At 34.0% G+C, this 24,837-nt stretch overlaps 1 protein-coding gene and 1 long non-coding RNA gene across 2 annotated transcripts; one reads left to right on the top strand and one right to left on the bottom strand.

The window, feature by feature from the left end:
• Positions 1-4,150: 4,150 nt before the first annotated feature.
• Positions 4,151-10,403, bottom strand: LOC129880820 (uncharacterized). The gene is made up of 8 exons (XM_055955034.1): positions 10,151-10,403; positions 9,069-9,127; positions 8,739-8,865; positions 6,261-6,409; positions 5,961-6,068; positions 5,729-5,848; positions 4,923-5,096; positions 4,151-4,515 (listed from the first exon to the last, which is right to left on the bottom strand). The coding sequence occupies exons 1-8, from the start codon at positions 10,227-10,229 to the stop codon at positions 4,414-4,416; spliced, it is 918 nt and encodes a 305-aa protein (XP_055811009.1). The 5' UTR covers positions 10,230-10,403; the 3' UTR covers positions 4,151-4,413.
• An 8,417-nt stretch (positions 10,404-18,820) lies between these two features.
• LOC129889998 (uncharacterized) lies at positions 18,821-20,965 on the top strand. The gene is made up of 4 exons (XR_008766978.1): positions 18,821-18,869; positions 18,960-19,055; positions 19,674-19,720; positions 20,768-20,965. It is a non-coding gene; the product is annotated as an uncharacterized LOC129889998 (long non-coding RNA).
• Positions 20,966-24,837: the final 3,872 nt, after the last annotated feature.

Here is a 24,837-nt window from a genome sequence, read left to right as displayed (position 1 = left end):
GGCTAATTTTTTCACTCGATATTTGATAATTGTATTAAGCTTCGAGTAAATTTAAATTTGTATTGAAAAATATTCTTTTATAAAAACAATATCATACTTTGTACTAACTTCAAAATTTATAATTATAATAAAAATTATTTATCACTCTATCATGACCTTTCGTATAACTCGAAAATAAAATTTGCTCAATTTGCGCCGAATGAAAACAGTACTTTTGCAACCAAAAAAAAATTGTTTCTATGTATATGTCTCTTTTCATGTCATTTGTGCGTAATGAAAACAAATACACTTGTATTCTTTTTTTTTTTTTGGTAAAGACAAAATAAATACTTGAAACTATTTGTATTTTTTTTGTCAAGACACTATTTTGTATTCACTTATTTTAAATGATTATTATGATGGTTGTGCTTGTCTTGAACTTGATCGGGTCATTTTGAGTTGATTAGGTTCATGTGATATCGACATTAATGAATGATATCTAAATGTCACTTGTGGAATTGCACTAAATAGGTTATTGTCATTTTAAAAATAATTTTACTCTTATTTGAACATTTATTTTTATATCATTTTGACATTTAATTTGAAATATTTGAACGGTTGATTTTTTTAATTTTAAAATTTGCCTAAAAGTAGAGGAATATATCATTAGTTGTCACAAATCATTCCACTAAACAATTATTTTAAAAATAAATATAGAATGAGAAATACTCCCCTCTGACCAAAAAACTAACACTATCTTTGAATTTGTAAAGATTTAACTTATTTTTAATGATAGGTTTTTATACAAGACCAATAATACAACATATTAAGTATAATCCTATAAAGTGGGGTATGTGGAGGATAATGTGCGCAGATGTTATTCCTACGATCTACCTTAAAAGTAGAAAGATTATTTCCAATAAACTCTCGGATCAAAACAACAACGGTCCAAAAATGAAGCAATGAAAATACAAGAAACAACAAGTAATAACAAAAAATAAAAGATACTAGCAAAACAATACTACAATAAAATAATATTATAATTGAACTGCAACAATAGTAAAGAACAAGAAAGTACAAGACTAATACTATGAACTACAGCTAGTATGGACAAAAAGATAATGCACTCGTGGCTATTAGTATGGACATCTCCGCAATCCTACCTACTAACTTCCCACTCAAATTTGTGTCCTTTACATCGGTCTATTGAAGGTTATAATTTCCTTCGTAAGTTAAAATTGTGTCATATCATATTGAATTTTCTCTCTTCAATACTTCTTCGATCTATCTACTTCTCCTGAAACCATGGTTTATAGTCATGCAAATAATATACTAACAAGTAACATGTTTTAAATAACAAATTTCAAAAGTCTTATAATCACAAGATTGCAGAAATATTATTACATATTTGAAATCATAATCAAAGTCATCTTTTCTTCTTCTTCTTCTTAAATTTCGAGTTCAATTAAACTACATCATATAAATTGAAATGAACGATTACTTTTCTATCTAATCTGATAATACGTTAGCCTGTTTAAGAAAAAAAATATCATATTTTAAAGTCTGAAATATATATACACACATGTATATGAAAAATGAATACAATTAAATATATGGAGTATTTCACAACTCATGTATTATCTCAAAAATTGTAAATTTAATTAGTTCAAGTACAAAAGGCTTCTTTTTTTTTTTGACATTGTCACTCTCATTTCATATCTTCACGCCAACTATTGTACTAATTGGTGAATTTATAGCTTAAAAATGAGGCACGTGAATTCTTAGGTACTCTATAAAATTAGATATTTTTTTTAAAAATGATCTGATATTGTAATTAGGTTAAATGATGCTCTTAATTAAATGTTGAATTATTTACTCATAAGACTGGGGATCAATTCTTATTTAATTTTTTTTCTGTTTTTAGTGATGCATTAATATTTTAGAAATTTTAAATTTGCGTCTGATGATGGTACTTACCAATAGTTACATTTCCTATTACAAAATTCTATATTACTGTACTTATTTTATTACGTATAACTTATGACTATTTTCATTTCAATTTTAGTAACTTCTGATAGAGAAGAAGTGAGGGGTCAGTTCACATTTATATTTTAAATTTAAATAAAACAATTTATACACATCACCCAATATTTCTGGTAAACGTATTTATCATATTTTGGAAACTTGTGCTTCATGCTGATTATCCACTTTAAAAAATAGGCTACCTCTGGATGGATACACAACTTGAAAGATTTCCTTCAACATCTTTTTCTACCTTTTCAAATTGGATTTATTTAATTATTTAGTGCAACTTATTTTTCCACAATTTTTTTGGTATTGTGGGCCTCTTGATAATGGAAAATAAAGATAAAAAAGAAGATAGAAAATGGAAGGTTTTTTTTTTTAACGTCAGTCCTTCTATTGCATGTTAACTACAATATATATATAAAAAAAATAATTGGTCACCAGCTTCATAACCATGACTTCAAGATTATGAGTCTTGTGAGCTACCAAACTGATCTACCCGCACACAATTGATATATTCATCTTATTATATGAAAGATAATAGTTTAACTTTAATCAATGATGAAGCCACAACTCGTGTCATCTGATTCTATTTCGCTGAATAATTACGATAAATACATAATATCAACATCGTTTGAAAATAACATGAAATATACATCAATTTGGGATGTATTTCATACTTTGCAACCATATGCACAAACTAAAAAATAAATTGTCAATACGTGTGATTATAGAGTGACTTTCAGACAATACACCACTTAGTTTAGAAAAGCAAAAGCAAAAATGAATTGAAATTACCAGACAAATGAAATATTTTTTTTTATGTAATATAAGTCGATATGTCTAACATAAATAATTATGACGATCCGATACCATCTGTAAAAAATCCAACAGAACATCTAAGTTGGCATGCAAAAGTGTTAAATGGTCCAACAGCCTTTTAATTGTTGTCTGAGCCTTTAGACATTGCTTTTACTACTCATCTGCATGCCTATTTTATTCTTCTTTCATTTTTTCTCAAATTAAAGAAAAAAAAACAGAATCTTGTATGTAGAAAGAGGACAGGAACATTCAATCATGAAGATATTTTCAAGGTATTGAATCGGTTTTTCACTGAAAGGAAATCAAACCAATTAAGTCGATTTTTCAAACGTTGAAACCAAATATTAATTTTTAAAAATATCAATTTTTTTCGATTTGGTTTTTGATTTATCGTGAACGCCGCTAGTTGTCACCCTTTAACAAGTCTTTTCAATTACTCTTACACATAAAAGGAGACACAACTTTGTGACTTTTGTTTGGAAGATGGGTCCTTGATTGAAACAAGTTTGGATTTGAAATGGTCCCTCAATGATTACTACCTCACGTAATTACTTGCAATTATAAAATTTTCAGACGCTGTTTAAGTAAGACATTGATCTAATTATTTTGTTCAATCAAATTAATCCAAAGGCTCTTTCGATTTCAGATATATTTATTGGATTTTTTTTTTCCAATTTTGTTTGGGTAAGACAATAATCTAAAGCAAGATTCAATTATCCCTTCCTACCATGGGTAGATAGATGTCAGATTTTGGATCTTATAGACCTTTCATGTTCATTCCAGGTGATTTACAAGAATGACGTTGGATATGAACGGAACTTTTGAACCCGCTTGACCTATGGAAAAAACTTCAAGGTCACTAAGTTTAACTTTTTGACCTTGAAGCTTAGCCCATAAGGCAAGCGAGGGTCAAAAGTTCAAAGACCGTCCATTTTCAAATACATCATATGTAATTTCCAAGTTGCTTGTTAACTATGAGAAACCATGGGTACAAACTACAAAGGCAAAGACTAGAAGTTATCCTCTATCTAGTTTGGTCATGTATAAACACATAATTCTACATAAAACTCAAAAGACAATTTAACAAAATGGTAAGAGAGAGAATGAGTCTTTCGGAAACAACCTCTACCTCCACGAAGTAGGAGTTACGTCTGCCTATATTCTACCCTCTCCAAACCCCACTTGTGAGATTAGCCCGGGTATGTTGTTGGTAAGAGAAAGAATGAACAGACTAGACTCAAGGATCAGGACTAGCTAATATACAACTTATGTATCCACAAGAAAATCTATACAAGAACAATTGGTATGAAGAAAAGATCAAGAATTATATGTCAAGGTTAAACAAGAAGTGCATTAGAAGGCAGTGTAATGTTCTCCTAAACCAGGAAATATGTTATGTGACAGAATCTCAAGTAGTAGCTCAATTACTTGCATGATGCAATGCAAATGTTGATTATACTTTCAAGGAAAATAACCAGCCCTACGATTTTAAAATTAACGAAGAACAATACAAGAAATATTTTCTATGTTTTATCTTAACTGACAAAAACTAACAACATCCGTTCCCTTTCAACCTCAGATGCTCCCTTAGCGATTGATAGGAGTGTGCATCCTCTCGACTATCTTATTCACTGCATCACGGGACATGACTAGTGTATCATGTAGCAAAATACTGTAGACGTTTAGACCCTGGAATGGAGCAAAGAGGATAAAGGATCAGCCTTTTGCAGTCATTTGTTTAATTTTTTCACTTGTGATGGCGAAGTGGTTGGGGGCAGGAGGAGTTACAGTTAAAAAAGCATGCGAAAATCCCAGGTAATGAATATGTGAAGAAGTTTGATGCTTTAGCGATGAACTCGAATAAATTCTGTAGCTTCTCCCTATTGTATCCAATAGTGTCACCGACAAAAAATGCAGCATACTAGAGGAATGATGTGGCAAAAGCAAATCATGCATACCAAAATCAAGATTATGGAAGTCATCTTAACAAAACTCCCATGAACTGGATCCTCATATAGAAAAGCCCAAACATCATCATGGAAACACATGCTTATATGCACACTGTGGCAATGGTGTTAATAGAATTAGAAACTTACAATTGAAGGCAACACATTGACATAGTGTACATTCTGAGTAGCCAACTTTAGCTTTTCACTGATCGGGCCACCATCCACCACCAGAAGCTTCTTGGTATTCTCCAGTTGGTTGAAGTAGTTCACTATGTTCTTTGTTTTGTGTGAAGGAATCTCTAAATCCTCAAAAACCAGAAGCTGCATGCAGTGCAATTGAGATAACTAAATCAATGAAGTAATGGAAAAGAAGAAAAGTTTAAATGATTATTGTGAAGGAAAGCAGGAGTTACACAACAACACAAATAACCAGTGTTGATGAAAAAAGGAAAATGCCACTCGTATAAACCAAACTGGTTAATTCTGGAAGCTTATTAAGGTTAATGATTAAAACTGACCAACTCTTCCTCAACTCGTGAGGAGGTCATGAAATTATATTTCATTGTTCCAAAAATGTTTTCACTTTTCAAAATATTATGGTTGATTTCAATTTGGTGAAAAGTAATAGATTAAAAACCGACGAAACATTTATTTCTATTAAATGTATTTTTTGAATAGCCAAAAGAAAAGGGAGTTCCAAGAGAAAGGAAGAAAATGAGTCAGAAAGTTTTGGCCTTTGTTTTTACTTTTTTGATAGCTTGATCTAAGATTGTTGTTTGATTTCAAAATCCAAAAAGAAAAAAGAAAGTGTTTGAAACCAAACGATACAAACATCTCAATGACTCTTCATTTACTCTTTGGGTTTCTATTTTCTTTTGCTTTCTTTTAGTTCCAAGGTTCTTTTGGGAGGAAAGTTCCCAAAAAAATGTGTGCAAGGAATGGGATGTGCTTGCCTTCCCTTCAGCTACACGAGCTGATAGTGCAATCTTCAATCCTAGCCGCCGAACCTTCTTGTTCAGTTTGATTGCGTGACTTCGTGGTTTTGGACCGTGCATAGCGGCACCACCTCGAAACTGCATTGATCATGAAAACATATTTTAATTTTTCTGAAGTGATATCAAATAATCATAGATCATAATGAATTGAAGACAATCTGAACAGGAAAAAAAGGTAAAATAATGTAACCTGAGGACCACGCAGTGTTCCATGCCTCGCTCGCCCTGTGCCCTTTTGATTCCACGGTTTTCTACCAGTACCACTAACTTCACTAATAGTTTTAGTTGAATGGGTCCCCTGCAAAGTTCACCAAGAGTAGGTCTACAGTACCTATTGAATCCTCTACTGCCTTGGCAAGTAACTATAACTTACAAAGAAGTGGTAGAATCAAGGGAAAAAGCATAAATGTAGAAAGCAGAGGAAGGAATAGCTTGCCAATATTTGTGTCTACAACTTAAATTTTGGGATTCAAAACAACCGCGCACACACCTGCTGTCGTTTTGCAAGCTGCCATCTCACAACCCGATGAATAATATCTTTCCTGATTGGTACATCAAAAACATCACCAGCCAAACACATAAAGCCCTTGTCTTCATTATGGAAGTTCGTTACTGGAATGACCAGGTCCTGAAGGAGCCCTACCACATACAGTAATCAATAAGATAGTTACACAAAGTCAAACAATATAGACTCATCCATTCAGAATGATTTTTCAGTATAAGTGAGGCAGGAAAGACAAAATTAGACCAACACCCTTTTGTACTATCAATTTGAGGTGATCATCCTTACAAAGGACAATATAGAATGACCTAGAAAGTGTTCCTTCATGAATGTTGAAATGCAAAGCAAGCAACAAAGAGTTTTAACTATTACTTCTTGTTACTTCACCAGCTATGGGGGAAAGATTAGCACATTGTACCTAAACCAGCATGTCGCGATCAAGAAAGCACGTTTCCGTGAAGCATGATAACTAACTTTATTTTCATTAAATTCCTTCAGCTTCTAAGTTAGTCATGGCAATATGAGGAACTATGATTCCATTAATCATGTTATATAATCATTTTGTGCCAAATAGCTGACCCTATCTTGATTGGGATAGAGGCATAGTTGTTTTTGTGCCAAATATTTAAAAATACACAAGCTTAATTTTCCAGAAAACTAATGAGGAAAAATGGAACTTCCCTCAAAATGCAGTTGAAGCCAATGATATCTTTTCAGCAAGAAGAGATGCTTTAAACTATCCTGTAAAAACCGTGGAGGCTCATAAAAATAATACTAGTCGAATATGATGATCATTCACTCAATATTGTCACCCATTAAAACTTATTGCAATTACCAAGATGATTGATCTATATAATGCTATTAACATTCCGTTCCAAACTACTGTTCTTAGATGCTCGCCGCTCTTTTGGATTAGGAGGAGCATTCTTATCCCAGTGAGCAGGATATGCACAGGGTTGGATATTATTACCAATCCTAGTGATTTCAAAGCACATCGAGTCATCGACCAAGTAACAAGACAGCACACATTTTGACTCCTTGCAGTTTAGATTTCAGTGATTCAGAGATTTGAGAAGAAGCTAGTAGGCTGGTGACAAAATTCTCACAAATGGAGCAGATTGGCATTGATTAGTAGCACACTCTCAAGTTTGCCAACATATTACATTCCAGATTTAGACCATAAGATAGTCATGTAAAAGATGTATCTTCCAGATGCTAGTTTACTTTATTGTCACCAGATCGAGACTTCAAATATTTTAGTGTTGATTTTAGTTTCCAACAACCAGATTTAACAACCTTCTCTAAGAATTTCATATTTGCTGGCTCTTTAAGGGTAATTTCAGAACACTTGCAGTTCCGGAAGAACCAGATTCCGGACCTGTAGTAGTATAGAACGAAACATTAATTTGAAGTTGCTTTTTGTTGAAACGGATTTTACTTTCTACTAGAATTGGGAAATGCCATTAGAATAGGATTAGGTCATTTGTGGGAAGAGGAGGATTTTAAAAAAATCACACGGTGCACTCAAGACCATTCACCAGTCAAACTAGGGTTGGCTAAATGGATGAAGAGGTGGTGAAGTGGAGGAATTCCACAGGAAGTTCACCAAATAACATTCTAGGTTTATGCTCTAACATCCTTAGAAACCCACGTCAATGGGTAAGAGCACACACTTGTCCCTCATTAATTAGGATTTCTAAAAGTTTCCCAAGTCATTATAAACCTTTTAGAAACCCTAACCAATGAGGGACAAGTGAATGCTCTTATGGGAGTGATAATTTGATAGTTGTGGACTTGAGGAAAGAAAAGAGCATCATGTGCCGGTGCTTTATGTTCAGAGAGATAAGGGCAGAAATGATCATTTTCTCATGCATCGAGCAAAAGTTTGCGACGAAGTTATGGAACCTGCTCTAAATCTTTTTGGTACTAATGATTGGGTGCTGGAAGCAGAGAAGGGAAACAAGAAGAAAAAGAACATGGAAAGTGACACCCCAGGGAGTTATGTGGACCACATGAAGGAAATGGAACTGAAAAACGTTTAAATGGAAAGAAATAGATCGCTTTGCAAATGCAACTGATTGTGTAACTTTTTGTATACTATTACTGAACTCGTGATACCCAACATGTATTGATGATTGGATGGCTTTTATGAAAAGAACTTACTTTAGATAGGTATCCTTTTACCTATTCTACATAGTCTTCCCCATTTTTGTAATACAATTCCTTCACTTATAAAAAAAAACATTGTTTCTTCCCTGTCCTATCCTGACCCATGCTTGTGATCGAGGCATAGTAGTAGTAGTTACTGTTCCCTGTTCCAAGTATTCAAACACAACCAACAGTTCCAAATAAAGCATTATGCAAACGGTGTTAACTATTAATGGTCAGCATACACAACGATGAATAATAAAACTTCTAGCAGAAGTGACAGACCTAGACAGTAATGAAAATGTCAAATTCTTATACCTATCTCATGCTCTGGAGTTGAGACACATTTCTTGGTTAATAGATCTGAGGGAAATGAACCATCACTGGAATCAGGAGTCAGCATAGAAGCTGAATACCTTCGACAGGCGAGGAAGATTGATTCTTCCTGCATTGAGAAATTAGAAACGGGCTTAAAATACTCATATCAAACTCGTCTTTTTTCAAGCCTGGAAAGCTTAAATAGCACCTCCAAGTTAAGAGAACCTCAAATATAGTGCCTAATGCACATACAAAGATACTACTCTATATCTCACAGCAAATAAACGTAATAAATTAGGGAAAACAGAATTCTCAGCGACAAGAATTTACCTTTCTGAAGTCAGAAGATTCCACACAAGACCCTCCATCTCCAAGAACATTAACCTTCCCTATCTCACAAAATTATAAAATAAAATAAACAAACTATGCATCAATAGAAGACAGGCAGATCCAATTTTTAACCAGCTGATTCTGCACAAACTATAGTAGTTAATGCCCCTTTATCCCCGATCTTTCCTACCCTGACTTTATCGCTTTATCGCTCTCATTATTCATTATTCATTATTCATTATTCATTATTCATATCTTTATATTGTCTGTTATATGCCTGGCTTTACTGACCTATGTCTTGTTTTTCCTTGTTTCTCCTCCCTTGTTTCTTCTCTCTTAAGCCGAGGGTCTTTCGGAAACAGCCGCCCTACCTTTTAAGGTAGGGGTTAGGTCTGCGTACACTCTACCCTCCCCAGACCCCACATGGTGGGATCACACTGGGTTTGTTGTTGTTGTTGTTGTTGATTCTGCACAAACTATACATACATATATAACAACAACATCCAATGTCTTGGGAGGATAAAGTATACGGAAACCTTACTCCCAAGATGGGAAGTAGAGAGGTTGTTTCTGATATACCCTCGGCTCAAGGAAAAGCAAATCAAAAAGAAATAACGGAAGTAAAGAAATCACAACAAATAGCATGACAAAGCATTCTAAATTTTAAAAAAAAAGAATATTAACTACAATAAAATAGTGTGATAATCGAAGCACAAGAGTCAATAGATAGTAACAGAAATTGAAGGACATGAAACTACCAGAGAAATACTACTACGACTAAGACAAAACTCTACTACCTGCTAACCTTCTACCCTAATCTGTATACTCCACAACCAACTATCTAAGGTCATGCATCCGGTAAGGTACAACATATATTAAACTTGAAAATGCATATCTTTTTATTAAACTTGCATACATTGTCACAAAAACATAGTAAGTGAAGTATACATTTATATTAGTCACAAAAGAGTACTGGGTGCAATATTACATCAAGATCCACCTAAAGACTGAATTTTACAATAAAGATTTGATTTTTTCAATAGAATCATGAAATCCCAGAAGGAATCGAGAAAGAGTGATACCATTAGAAGCAGAAACTGTTCGAAGTGAATTCAAAGAACCAAAAGAACGCAAAATCCTCCTCGAAATGGACAAAGCCATGCTCCAGAGGTCCTAATTATTATATGAATGTGATAGCTTCAGCACAACACGAAGCTAATTCATAAGCTCCACTAGATTGGAAGGAGGAGGCACAGTGAAATTATCTATGAATTCGCAAAAGGGAATAGTGATAAACCTGCTAAAACCCTAGGTCCCATTTGGGAATTTTTGTGGAACAAAAAAAGAATGTAATATTGTAATTGATTTTATTTATTTTATTTTATTGGTTGAATGATCAAATAATGTATATTACCTCAAATTAGTGAATTCGTTCTATTTTAATTATTGATTTGGCTTAAAATAACTTTACTTTAGCAATTTAAGATTAAATTTACTATTATTATTTTCAATGATGATACCTTATACCTTAATATTAAAGGACACACGATATTAAAAAGAATGTGATAAATTTATTTTCTTATTTGTTGAGAATAACTTAATAAATTATCTTTAATATTTATTATTTCATTAATGAACGCTAAATGAGGGACTGATGTACCTGTCATTCAGATTTGATTACGAAAATTTTGATTTTCTAATTGAAGAAATTACCGTCCAATCCAAATAAGCTAAAATTGGATTTGATTGATTTTTTTAAGTTTGGTTTTTATTATGAAATACAACAAAACAAGGAAGCAAGAGTAAAAGATAAGAAAGGAGAACAAAAGAGAAATTTTACTATGTATATGTAGTATATATCAATCATCTTTACATTGAAGAAGGTGTTATAAATTAACTAACTTGACAATTTTATAAAGGAAGAAGAACAAGAGAATATGTATATAGAAAGTGTTAATAGAGAGAGTAATAGCAATTCTTTCTCTTATGTGTTTTGTGTGTTTTTACATTGAAGTTTAAGGCTATATTTATAGCCATATTTACAAGTGGAGGAAAATATTAATGGGCATTTTACCCACTTAAAAAGTAAATGGACTATCCACCATTTTAAGTGGACAACCATTTTACTTGGTTGATATTACTTGGTTGATAATACTTGGTTGATAATACTCCCCCTTGGATGTCCACGAGAAATGTGCCTCGTTAAAACCTTATTAGGAAAAACCCAGTGGGAAAAAGCCTAATGAAGGAAAAAGAGTACACATATCTGATAATACGCCTTGAGTGCTGCCTCATTAAAAACCTTATCAGGAAAACCCAGTGGGACAAAACCTTGACTAAGGGAAAAAGAGTACAGCGCGTATTTTGCTCCCCCTGATGAAAATATCACTTAATATCTCGAAGACGACGCATTCCAATTTTGTATCTCATTTTCTCAAAGGTTGATGTTGGCAATGCTTTGGTGAACATATCCGCCAAATTGTCACTTGAACGAATTTGTTGGACATCTATTTCACCCTTCTTTTGAAGATCATGAGTGAAAAAGAATTTTGGTGAAATATGTTTTGTTCTGTCTCCTTTGATGTATCCTCCCTTCAGTTGAGCTATACATGCAGCATTGTCTTCATACAATATTGTTGGAGCGTCTTTTGTCAAAGAAAGACCACATGTTTCTTGAATGTGTTCAGTTATTGATCTTAACCAAACACATTCTCGACTTGCTTCATGAATGGCTATTATCTCTGCATGATTTGAGGAAGTGGCAACCATAGTTTGCTTTGTTGAACGCCATGATATAGCTGTACCCCCACATGTAAATAAATAGCCTGTTTGCGATCGACCTTTATGGGGATCAGATAAATATCCCGCATCTGCATAACCAATCAATTGTGACGTGGAATCATTTGAGTAAAACAATCCCATATCAATGGTACCTCGAAGGTATCTGAATATATGCTTAATTCCATTCCAGTGTCTGCGTGTTGGTGAAGAACTAAATCTTGCTAACAAGTTTACTGAGAAAGCTATATCTGGTCTAGAATTGTTGGCAAGATACATTAATGCACCAATTGCACTAAGGTATGGTATTTCAGCACCAATAAGTTCTTCATCATTTTCATAAGGCCGAAACGGATCTATATTAATATCAAGAGATCTCACAACCATTGGAGTACTCAATGGGTGTGCTTTATCCATATAAAATCTCTTTAAAATATTTTCAGTATATGTTGACTGATGGACAAATATCCCATTTGTAAAATGTTCAATTTGTAGACCAAGACAAAATTTTGTCTTTCCAAGATCTTTCATTTCAAACTCCTTTTTCAGGCATTTTACTGCCTTTGAAAGTTCTTCTGGAGTTCCAATAATATTTAAATCATCAACATATACTGCTATTATGACAAATTCAGATCCAGACCTTCTCATAAAGACACAAGGGCAAATTGAATCATTTTTATATCCTTCTTTTAGCAAATATTCGCTAAGACGATTGTACCACATTCGCCCTGATTGTTTCAACCCGTACAAGGATTTTTGAAGTTTTATTGAGCAATTTTCTCGAGAATCCTTGTATGCTTCAGGCACTTTGAACCCTTCGGGAATTTTCATAAAAATGTCGTGGTCCAATGAGCCATATAAATAGGCAGTGACCACGTCCATTAACTGCATTTCAAGCTTTTCATGAACTGCCAAATTCATTAGATACCTGAAAGTAATTGCATCCACCACAGGGGAATATGTTTCCATATAGTCAATGCCAGGTCTTTGCGAAAAACCTTAGGCTACAAGTCGTGCTTTATATCTTACGACTTCACCCTTTTCATTTCGTTTACGCACAAAAACCCATTTGTGCCCTACTGGCTTGACACCTTCAGGTGTTCGAACTATTGGTCCGAAAACTTCACGTTTTTCAAGTGAAGTTAACTCTGCTTGAATTGCATCCTTCCATCTTGGCCAATCATTTCTCTGTCTGCATTCATCGACAGATTTTGGTTCAAGATCCTTATCTTGTTGCATTATTTCAATGGCAACATTATAAGCAAAAATATTATCGACCACAATATTATTTCGGTTCCACCGTTTTCCTGTCGAGACATAACTTATTGAGATTTCTTCATTCTCATTATTTTCAGGTACTTGGACCTCCTCGGTGGTATCACCATTTGTTGTGTCTCTGGGCTCTTCTTGAGCACTCGCCTCCAAATTATGATCATCTTGATCATTCATTCCTTTCCTTTTTCGAGGATTTTTATCTTTGGAACCAAATGGTCTTCCACGTTTTAAGCGTGGTCTAGATTCATTTGCCTGAATAAGTTGTCCTACCGGGACATCAACTCGAACTTGAGCATTAGCAGCTGGGATATGCGATTTAGTAACCCGTGGAAGGTTAGTAAATGCATCCGGCAGTTGATTTGCAATATTCTGCAAATAAATCATCTTTTGAACTTCTTGCTCACATTGATTTGTTCGAGGATCTAAATGAGATAGTGACAATGAATTCCAATCTATCTCATTTTTCAGCTGCTTATGTTCTCCCCCTAATGTTGGGTATATTGATTCATCAAAATGACAATCAGCAAATCTTGCCGTAAATAAATCTCCAGTCATAGGTTCCAGATATTTTATAATAGAAGGAGATTCATACCCAACATATATTCCCAACCTTCTTTGGGGACCCATCTTTGTGCGATGTGGTGGAGCAATTGGGACATATACCGCACACCCAAATATTCTAAGATGGGATATATTTGGCTCCCTTCCAAACGCCAACTGTAATGGGGAAAATTCATGATAATTTGTTGGCCTTACGCGCACAAGTGCTGCTGCATGCAAAATAGCATGCCCCCACACAGCATTATCAAGACGAATTGTCTTTATTGCATAATCTGGAAATTGTGCTCTTAACCTTATAATTTGAGCTAACAATCTCGCAAAAGCCATGTTGCGAGTTGATAATAAGCACACATGTGACCATCTTGTAGATGCATCTATCAAGACCATATAATATTTAAATGGTCCACATGAAGGGTGAATTGGCCCACATATATCACCCTGTATACGTTCCAGAAACGCAGGGGATTCAATCCCAACCTTAGTTGCTGATGGTTTGATAATCAGTTTTCCTTGGGAACAAGCAACACAAGAGAATTCCTTAGATTGAAGAATTTTCTGATTCTTCAAAGTGTGCCCATGTGAATTCTCAATAATTCTGCGCATCATATTATAACCGGGATGGCCCAACCGGTCATGCCAAATGATAAAATCATCAGAATCAGTAAACCTTTTGTTTACAATGGCATGTGATTCAACAGTACCAATATTTGTATGGTACAACCCAGAAGAAAGTGCAAGTAATTTTTCGTGCACAATTTTCTTCTCCATATTTATTGTAGTAATATAAAGGTATTCAACCTTTCCTTCATTTGAAGTCTCAATATGATAGCCATTTTGGCGAATAACCTTGAAACTTAGTAAGTTTCTTTGAGACTTACTACAATATAATGCATTATCAATTACCAATATCGTTCCTCCAGGTAGTAATAAGGTTGCTTTTCCAGAGCCTTCAATTAATTTTGTACTACCAGATATTGTATTGACATAGTCCTTTTTCATAATCAAATGACAAAAATATTTCTTTTCTTTTAATATCGTATGAGTTGTGGCACTATCCAAAATGCATATATCTCCATTATTCATCTTGAATCCAATTGAACACTGATAAATTTATTTATCTTCATAAAATAAAAATGCATTGTAAGAAATAAAATAAGTAACAATTTTGCTAGTAAAACATAAGTCCCTTTTTAAAAAAAAAGTTAAATTATGGTAATTTAGAATTTAAAAAATTATATGATTCAATTATGATGAATGTTACAATAATTTAGTTTATGGAATTACATACTTATTAACCTTAAATAAATATTATACACAAGTATTAAAAACAAATATAAAATATTATAAAACATTAATATAATATTATTCATCATGTATAGATAATTTGTTTATTGACAAAAATAATACAATCATTATATATTATTAATGTCTAAAACATTAACAAGAATAAATAGTTATTATAATGACATTAAATAAGGCGAATATTATTTTTAGTAACAATATGATATTAAGATTAAATAATAGCACACTAATAGTAATTAATTACAACATTGTAAAATAGCACAATGTAATAAATAATATACAATTATCATAAAAATGTAACCTTGATTATTATTATTTTTTTCTTCAAATACATAAACGTAAAAACACAATAATTCGAAGTACATGATAACATATTGAAAAACATGAAATTAAACATCAATTAAGATCCTTAAAAAAATCTTCAACCTCCAAATGAGTAATATCATTGAGGTCATTAAAATCATCATCCCTTAAGGCCATATTTGCTTCAATATTATCATTATTCAAAGGCCTTGCCTCAACATTATTTTCGAACGCCAAGTGTGACTCTATCCGAGCATTAGAAGAAGAGGCACCACCTCTATTTGCCTTTCTTTTAAAAGAATTTTGATAAAGTCTTACAAAATGCTCAGGCGTCCGACATTCATTTTTCCAGTGGCCTTTCATGCCACAACGATGACAGTTACTTTTTGAAGGGCCATTTTGAGAACTGATATTGTTCTCCCTTTTATGTTGACCACCACCACGACGATTATTATATCGTCCTCTGCCATTGCCACGTCCACGCACATTATTATGACCTTGATATTTATTATGTCTTCTTTCAGACTGGCCATGTGCTTTTACCATATTTGCCTCCGGTAACGGAGTAGTTCCAGTGGGACGGGCTTCATGATTTTTCATTAAAAGGGCATTATGTTGTTCAGCCACCAGAAGGCATGATATCAATTCAGAGTATTTTTTAAAACCCTTTTCACGGTATTGCTGCTGTAATATTACATTAGAGGCATGAAAAGTAGTTAGTGTCTTTTCTAACATGTCCTCATCATTTATATTTTCCCCACATAATTTTAATTGGGAAGTTATTCTAAATACAGCAGAATTATACTCAATTACGGTTTTAAAATCTTGAAACCGTAAGTGCATCCACTCATAACGAGCCCTTGGCAATACCGTTGCCCTGAGGTGGTCATACCTCCCTTTTAAGTCTTTCCACAATTCAAGTGGATCTTTCACTGTCAAGTATTCCATTTTTAGGCTTTCATCTAGATGATGACGAAGGAAAATCATAGCCTTTGCTTTATCCTGACTTGATGCTGTATTTCCTTCAATTATAGCATCACCAAGACCCTTAGCGGTAAGGTGAATTTCAGCATCAAGTACCCATGACAAATAATTTTTACCAGAAATATCAAGTGCAACAAATTCCAATTTTGACAAGTTTGACATGATGAAAATTAATTTGAAAGTAACAAAGATAACTTAAAAATTAAATTTCTTTAGTAGATATACCTGATATAGAAGTTAATTTTCTGAAAAATTAGAGCTTCGTGCTGATAACGTGTTATGAATTAACTAACTTGACAATTTTATAAAGGAAGAAGAACAAGAGAATATGTATATAGAAAGTGTTAATAGAGAGAGTAATAGCAATTCTTTCTCTTATGTGTTTTGTGTGTTTTTACATTGAAGTTTAAGGCTATATTTATAGCCATATTTACAAGTGGAGGAAAATATTAATGGGCATTTTACCCACTTAAAAAGTAAATGGACTATCCACCATTTTAAGTGGACAACCATTTTACTTGGTTGATATTACTTGGTTGATAATACTTGGTTGATAATAGAAGGCTATTTATAGCCATATGTAAATGGAAGAAAACAAAACATTAATGGGTAAGTTGCCCACTAAAAAAAGATAGAGGATCATCCACTAATGCAAAGTGGACAACCATTAATTTGGTTGATAACACTCCCCCTTGGGTGTCCACGTAAAATGTATCTCATTAAAAACTTTACAAGAAACAATATACATAGTTATTCTGAACATCCATAGATGTTGTGCCTCGTTAAAACCTTATTAGGAAAAACCCAGTGGGAAAAAGCCTAATGAAGGAAAAAGAGTACACACATCTGATAATACGCATTGAATGCTGCCTCATTAAAAACCTTACCAGGAAAATTCGGTGGAATAAAACCTTGGCTAAGGAAAAAGAGTACAACGCGTATTTTGCTCCCCTGATGAAAACATCACTTAACATCTCGAAGACGACGCATTCCAATTTTGTATCTCATTTTCTCAAAGGTTGAAGTTGGCAATGCCTTGGTAAACATATCTGCTAAATTGTCACTTGAACGAATTTGTTGGACATCTATTTCACCCTTCTTTTGAAGATCATGAGTGAAAAAGAATTTTGGTGAAATATGTTTTGTTCTGTCTCCTTTGATGTATCCTCCCTTCAGTTGAGCTATACATGCAGCATTGTCTTCATACAATATTGTTGGAGCGTCTTTTGTCAAAGAAAGACCACATGTTTCTTGAATGTGTTCAGTTATTGATCTTAACCAAACACATTCTCGACTTGCTTCATGAATGGCTATTATCTCTACATGATTTGAAGAAGTGGCAACCATAGTTTGCTTTGTTGAACGCCATGATATAGCTGTACCACCACATGTAAATAAATAGCCTGTCTGCGATCGACCCTTATGGGGATCAGATAAATATCCCGCATCTGCGTAACCAATCAATTGTGACGGGGATTCATTCGAGTAAAACAATGCCATATCAATGGTCCCTCGAAGGTATCTAAATATATGCTTAATTCCATTCCAGTGTCTTCGCGTTGGGGAAGAACTAAATCTTGCTAACAAGTTTACTGCGAAGGCTATATCTGGTCTAGAATTGTTGGCAAGATACATTAATGCACCAATTGCACTAAGGTATGGTATTTCAGCACCAACAAGCTCTTCATCATTTTCATGAGGTCGAAATGGATCTTTATTAATATCAAGAGATCTCACAACCATTGGGGTACTAAGTGGGTGTGCTTTATCGATGTAAAATCTTCTTAAAATATTTTCTGTATATGTTGATTGATGGACAAATATCCCATTTGCAAAATATTCAATTTGTAGACCAAGTGTTATAACCCGTATTTTGAACATTAGGGCATTTCGGGATAACGGTAATAAGTCAAGGGAAACGCTATGGTTGATCTTGTTGGATACAAAATTCTTATGACTAAATTGGAATTTCAACTTGGAAATATTAGAAAATGTAAGGGGCAAAATTTGGAATTTCTCATGGAGGATGTTATATCCCGTATTTTATACGGTTGGATGTTTTAAGGTAGTCGTGGTAAAGTTAAGGAAATGAACATCTTCCAAAATTTATTTAATATACAAGTTGGATATGAATATTATTTATGATCATTAATAGTGTGGAAATATTGGAAAAGGCAAAGGGCAAAAAGGAAAATTCGCAAAGTGGCCTATGGTAATATTGTGAAAGGCTAGGGGTAAAATGAGAATTTCACAAAGTCTTCAAGAAGACTCATGTGGGACCCACATGCCACATGGCAGCCCATGATTGGAGAAGAGGGGTGTGTTGGACCAATGAAACCTTGACATGTGTCACCACTTAGATCTTGACATTTGTCGCCACTTAGGGCTTGACACGTGTCACCACTTAGGGGATGACATGTGTCACCCCTAAAGTTGTATATATATATATGAGTCTTATGACTCATTAGTTTCCATAATCATCTAGAGTTTTGAAGAGAAACAAAACGGAATTAGAAGAAAAAAAAACAAGAGAAGAGAAGAGAAGAGAAAATTAGGCTAGAAACAAGGAAAGAGCTACGATTTTGGGAGGAGAAAAAGGTAAGTTCTCCGATTCCGTTCCAAGAATTATTATATGAGATATACCATGATGTTATGAAGATGTTAGTAATGAAAATTTTATGGTTTTAGGCAGCCCAAAACGTTACCAAACAGTCCCTAAGTTTCAGCTGCGCTAAAGGAAATTCCGAGGCAAGTTTTGGCGAGTTGTGGTGAATTTCGGGAAAGGTAACGTTTTCTGTTTTGAACTGGACTTTATGATGATGTTATGAAGTATATTACATGTCTTAAAATATGCTGGAAGTGGAAAAAAATGTATAAGGATGTTTGACGTTGGAAACAAACTAAATGGAAGTCGTAGTAGTTAAATCGAAGTCGCGTAGTGTGTTGTTGTTGTGGTGCTGCAGTTTGGTGGTGGTTTAATTGCGTGTTGCAGGGCTGTAAAGTACTCAAAAATGGATGTGGTTGCTGCTGGTTGCAGCCACACAACCCTCCGTTTGGTATGATTACATATTTTACGAAATAAAGGTTAAAAACTCTATTTTGGTACCGTAGTTTGGAATGAGTTGTATAGAGCTTGTATTGTGTAAAGTTGAAGTGATTTACTTGTATACATGCTGCTGGCTGTTGTTGTTGGTATGGTTGTTAACATGGTGGCCGAGTTGAACACTCAGGGATGTTCAATTTACAGGGGAGATGCTGCCCGATTTTCGGTAGATTCGGAGCTAGTAATAAACTAGTCGAGAGACATAGATAAGGAAATGATTCCTATGGTTACTTGGGTGTAGAGTTGGAAATTGGAAAGTGAAAGTTTATTAACCTTAGTATTAATTTCATGTTAAATAGGTTCAAGAGACGACGAGGCGAGCATAGTTAAGAGTAATCCGTAAGAGGTATGTAAAGTCTATCCTTTCTTTTCTTTTGGCATGTCTTTGTCATAAGTATGTAAAGCGAACCTTTCTTTCTTTTGGCATGTATTTGTTATAAGTATGTAAAGCATATTCTTTCGATTTTTATGTTTTGACATAAGTATGTAAAGCTAATATTTGTTTTGGTATGGTATTTAGAAACAAAAATATGACTTTTATATAATTTCAAAGAGGTTCCTATTCCTAGAGCCATTAGGATGGACAATTCCTTGATTTCCAAAAGGTATTTTATTATGCTTTGATACGTCTATATGATTCTAGAAGATTTATTTTGATACAATCCGGGTAACTTTTGAAAGGTACTTGACATGAGTCTCGTCTCGATTTTTAAACGATAGCTCATTCTGATTATTCCATCGAGTCTCAAATATGATTTAATTTGCATTAGTTTCTCACTACTCCACTCGTGGATGCCCCAATGCTTCCTTCACCGAGCCCGGGCCGTGTTTTGTTTTCGTGCGTATTTCTCTGCATTATTCGCCGTGTCCCGACGTGAGGGGGCATGTATGACATGTACCATGGGGTGGTAAATATTATGCCACGGAGTTATGCTGTGCCATGTACATATATGTTTGTGATATGATATGATATGATATGATTTGATATGGCCATCTGATATGATATGATTTGTTACGGAGATATTCCCTACTCTGGTGTTATGCTGTGCCGTGGCGCCGATGATGGGAGGGCGACCACACTTTGTTCACCGAGTCCCATAATGGGGCCGGATATGGCATATGTTTTTCTGTATACATTATCTGAGGTTTTGATCAGCATTTGATATCTCCGGACATTTTGCTCAGTTTTGTACATTTTATCGCGGTAATGACTTTACTTATTACAACCCATTATATGTGGTTTGATAAACATTTGATATTTTTGGATATTTTGCTCATTTTTGGCACATTCTGCTCTGGTAATGACTTTACTGATTTCAGTTCATGCTTTACATACTCAGTACATTTTCCGTACTGACCCCCTTTCTTCGGGGGCTGCGTTACATGCCCGCAGGTACAGATGATTGGTTTGCTGATCCGCTCGCTTAGGACATCCACCATGTTGGTCGACAGTGCTCCTTTGTTCGGAGTCCTATTTTGGTACTGGCACTTTTTGTTGTATATATATATATATACGTTGTTCAGGGTACAACGGGGCCCTGTCCCGTCATATGACTATGATATCAGTCTGTAGAGGTCTGTAGACATGAGATGTGGGTTTTGTATATATGTTTTGGTTTTATTTTGTGTGTTTTGTTATGGCCTATAGGCCCTCGTGCGTTATATCTATTTTTGTGATCTGTTTAGAGATTCCTTCTGATCATTACCTATGTTTATTCAATTAATGTACTAAGTGGGGCTAATGGTACGTATAGGTGCCCAACTAGGGCATCAGTCACGGCCTACGGAGTTGGGTCGTGACACCAAGACAAAATTTTGTCTTTCCGAGGTCTTTCATTTCGAACTCCTTTTTAAGACATTTTACTGCCTTTGAAAGTTCTTCAGGAGTTCCGATAATATTCAAATCATCAACATACACTGCTATTATAACAAATTCAGATCCAGACCTTTTCATAAAGACACAAGGGCAAATTGGATCATTTTTATATCCCTCTTTTAGCAAGTATTCGCTAAGACGATTGTACCACATTCGCCCTGATTGTTTCAGCCCATATAAAGATTTTTGAAGTTTTATTGAACAAGTTTCTCGGGAATCTTTATATATTTCAGGCATTTTAAATCCTTCAGGAATTTTTATAAAGATATCGTTATCCAGAGAACCATATAAATAGGCTGTAACGACATCCATCAGATGCATGCCAAGTTTTTCATAAACTGCCAGATTTATAAGATACTTGAAAGTGATTGCATCCACCACAGGAGAATATGTTTCCATATAATCAATGCCGGGTCTTTGCGAAAATCCTTGTGCCACAAGTCGTGCTTTATATCTTACAACTTCATTTTTCTCATTTCTTTTTCGCACAAAGACCCATTTGTACCCCACTGGTTTTATACCTTCAGGTGTTCGGACTATCGGTCCGAAAACTTCGCGTTTTTCAAGCGAAGCTAATTCAACTTGAATTGCATTTTTCCATTTTGGCCAATCATTCCTCTGTCTACATTCATCGATAGATTTTGGTTCAAGATCCTCATTTTGTTGCATTATTTCCATAGCAACATTATAAGCAAAACTATTATCGACAATTACATTATTTCGGTTCCATATATTTCCTATTGAGACATAATTTATTGAAATTTCTTTATCATTTTCAGGCGCCTTAACCTCTTCCAAGGTTTTATCAATTGTTATGTCTCCTCGCTCATCTTGAGCAGGTTCTTTCATATCATGACTATCTTGATTATTTGCTCCTTTTCTTTTTCGAGGATTTTTTATCTTTGGAACCGATTGGTCTACCACGTTTTAAATATGGTTTAGACTCATTTGCATTATTTAATTGTCCTATTGGGACATCAACTCGAATTGGAGCATTAGCAGCTGGGATATGAGATTTAGTAACTCTTGATAGGTCAGTGAATGCATCTGGCAGTTGATTTGCAATATTTTGCAAATGAATTATCTTTTGAACTTCCAGTTCACATTTATTTGTACGAGGATCTAAATGAGATAATGGTAATGCATTCCAATCTATTACTCTTTTGAACTGCTTATTTTCTCCCCCTAATGTTGGGTATACTGATTCATCAAAATGACAATCAGCAAATCTTGCAGTAAATAAATCTCCAGTCATAGGTTCCAAATATTTTATGATAGAAGGAGATTCATACCCAACATATATCCTCAATCTTCTTTGGGGTCCCATCTTTGTGCGTTGTGGTGGAGCAATTGGAACATATACCGCACATCCAAATATTCTAAGATGGGAAATGTTTGGCTCCTGACCAAAAGCCAATTGTAATGGGGAGACTTTGTGATAACTTGTGGGTCTGATCCGCACAAGACTTGCTGCATGCAAAATAGCATGACCACATAATGAAATGGGAAGTTTTGTTCTCATAAGCATTGGTCTAGCAATTAATTGGAGACATTTAATTAATGATTCCGCTAGACCATTTTGAGTATGAACATGAGCAACCGGATGCTCAACTGTTATCCCAGTGGACAAACAATAATCATTAAATGCCTGAGATGTGAACTCACCAGCATTATCAAGACGAATTGCCTTTATTGCATAATCTGGAAATTGTGCTCTTAACTTAATTATTTGAGCAAGTAATCTCGCAAATGCCATATTACGAGTTGATAATAAGCACACATGTGACCATCTTGTAGATGCATCTATTAAAACCATATAATATTTGAATGGTCCACATGATGGGTGAATGGGTCCACATATATCACCCTGTATTCGTTCCAGAAATGTTGGGGATTCAATGCCCACTTTGATTACTGATGGTCTAGTAATCAATTTGCCTTGAGAACATGCAGCACAAGTGAATTCTTTAAACTGAAGAATCTTTTGGTTCTTCAAAGAGTGTCCATGTGAACTCTCAATTATTTTGCGCATCATATTAGAACCGGGATGGCCCAACCGGTCATGCCAAATAATAAAATCATTTGAGTTAGTAAACTTCTGATTTACTATGGCATGTGTTTCAACCATGCTAATACTTGTGAAGTATAAGCCGGATGAAAGAGCGGGTAACTTTTCAAGAATAAACCTTTTGTCCGACGTCATTGTAGTAATATAAAGATATTCATTCTTTTCATCATTTGTAGTCTCAATATGATAACCATTTTGACGAATATCTTTGAAATTTAATAAATTTCTTTGAGACTTACTACAATATAATGCTTCATTAATTGTTAAATTTGTTCCCCCAACAAGTACAACTTTAGCTTTTCTGGATCCTTCAATTAATTTTGTACTACCAGATATTGTATTAATATTAGCTTCTTTCATAATCAAATAAGAGAAATATTTCTTATCTCTTAAAATAGTGTGTGTTGTGGCACTATCAATAAGACACATATCATCATAATTGATTTTGGATCCAACTGATGACTGGGAAATTTCCATATTCTTCATAAATGAAAAGAGATACATTATAAGAGTGTGAAAAACTAACAACATAAAAATTTTAAGATATTGAACTGCTTTAAGAAACAAAAAACATAAAAATAGTAACTATAATATCATGAATGTGTGTGAAAAATATTCTTTACTCACATGTATTTTTGACAATATTGTATATATAAAGTATTAGCTAAAAAAAACAGCATTAGTACTAATATGACCTTAATTGAATATAATTATAACACATGCGATAACATATATCTATGCAGATGGCTATGTGCCAGTATCAAATGATGTGAAAATCATATATACACAGTATACACTAATTTTATAACTTAATGGCTAATTTGACATATTTTAGCATCTTTGATAATGTATTATTATATGTGTTAATAAAGCTCATCAGATACTGGCTGCAGATCGTAAATAAATTACTATGTTAACACGCTTGAAATTCGGTTCATATTTCTTTATATAACTCAATACACTAAAACTTTTAATAAATAAACTCAATTGACAATTTATTTTGGTAACAAGTGTCATAGTGAGAAGTGTTAATCTAGGTTTTTGAATGGTACAAATATACAACTAAAAAAAATATCAAGTAATATTGTTCAACACCAGAAATCAAGTAATAACATCACTGGAACGCCAGTATCCTTCAACACCATATTTGTTTTTAATGACACACATCCACAATGACTCCACCTCACGTTAAACCTATATTATCAGAAATCAGTAAATTATAGTCCTTTGTGCTTTTGTGCTGTGTCTCCTCTTATATTATTTTTAGCCCCAAAATAAATTTGCATCTTAGTATGATTGCGGTGATATCTTGACCAATACCATTCCCAAGTGGAAAGTGCCTTACATTGAAACTATTGCTCTTTTGTATATTGCCCGCGTAATGCATATTTCTTCCTAATTATTTGCTGGGAAATATGCTTCAGCAAATCTCTATAAAGAAAGTAAATACTTTCAAACAATGATTGATTTTATTGCTTACTTTTTCAAAACTTTCACATAAAAATGACAAATAAGTAAC

This window comes from Solanum dulcamara, chromosome 1 (genome assembly GCF_947179165.1).
Source record: "Solanum dulcamara chromosome 1, daSolDulc1.2, whole genome shotgun sequence".
NCBI lineage: Eukaryota > Viridiplantae > Streptophyta > Magnoliopsida > Solanales > Solanaceae > Solanum > Solanum dulcamara.
The sequence above is the reverse complement of the archived record's forward strand: the minus strand, read 5'-3'. Positions and strand labels throughout refer to the sequence as shown.

Excerpts from the sequence above, each read along its gene's own strand:
- LOC129880820 (XM_055955034.1), bottom strand. The coding sequence starts at position 10,229 with ATGGCTTTGTCCATTTCGAGGAGGATTTTGCGTTCTTTTGGTTCTTTG. Across the intron at positions 8,866-9,068 it reads AATCTTCTGACTTCAGAAAG|GAAGAATCAATCTTCCTCGC; the intron begins GTAAATTCTTGT and ends TTCTCAATGCAG. Across the intron at positions 6,410-8,738 it reads AACTCCAGAGCATGAGATAG|GGCTCCTTCAGGACCTGGTC; the intron begins GTATAAGAATTT and ends TGTATGTGGTAG.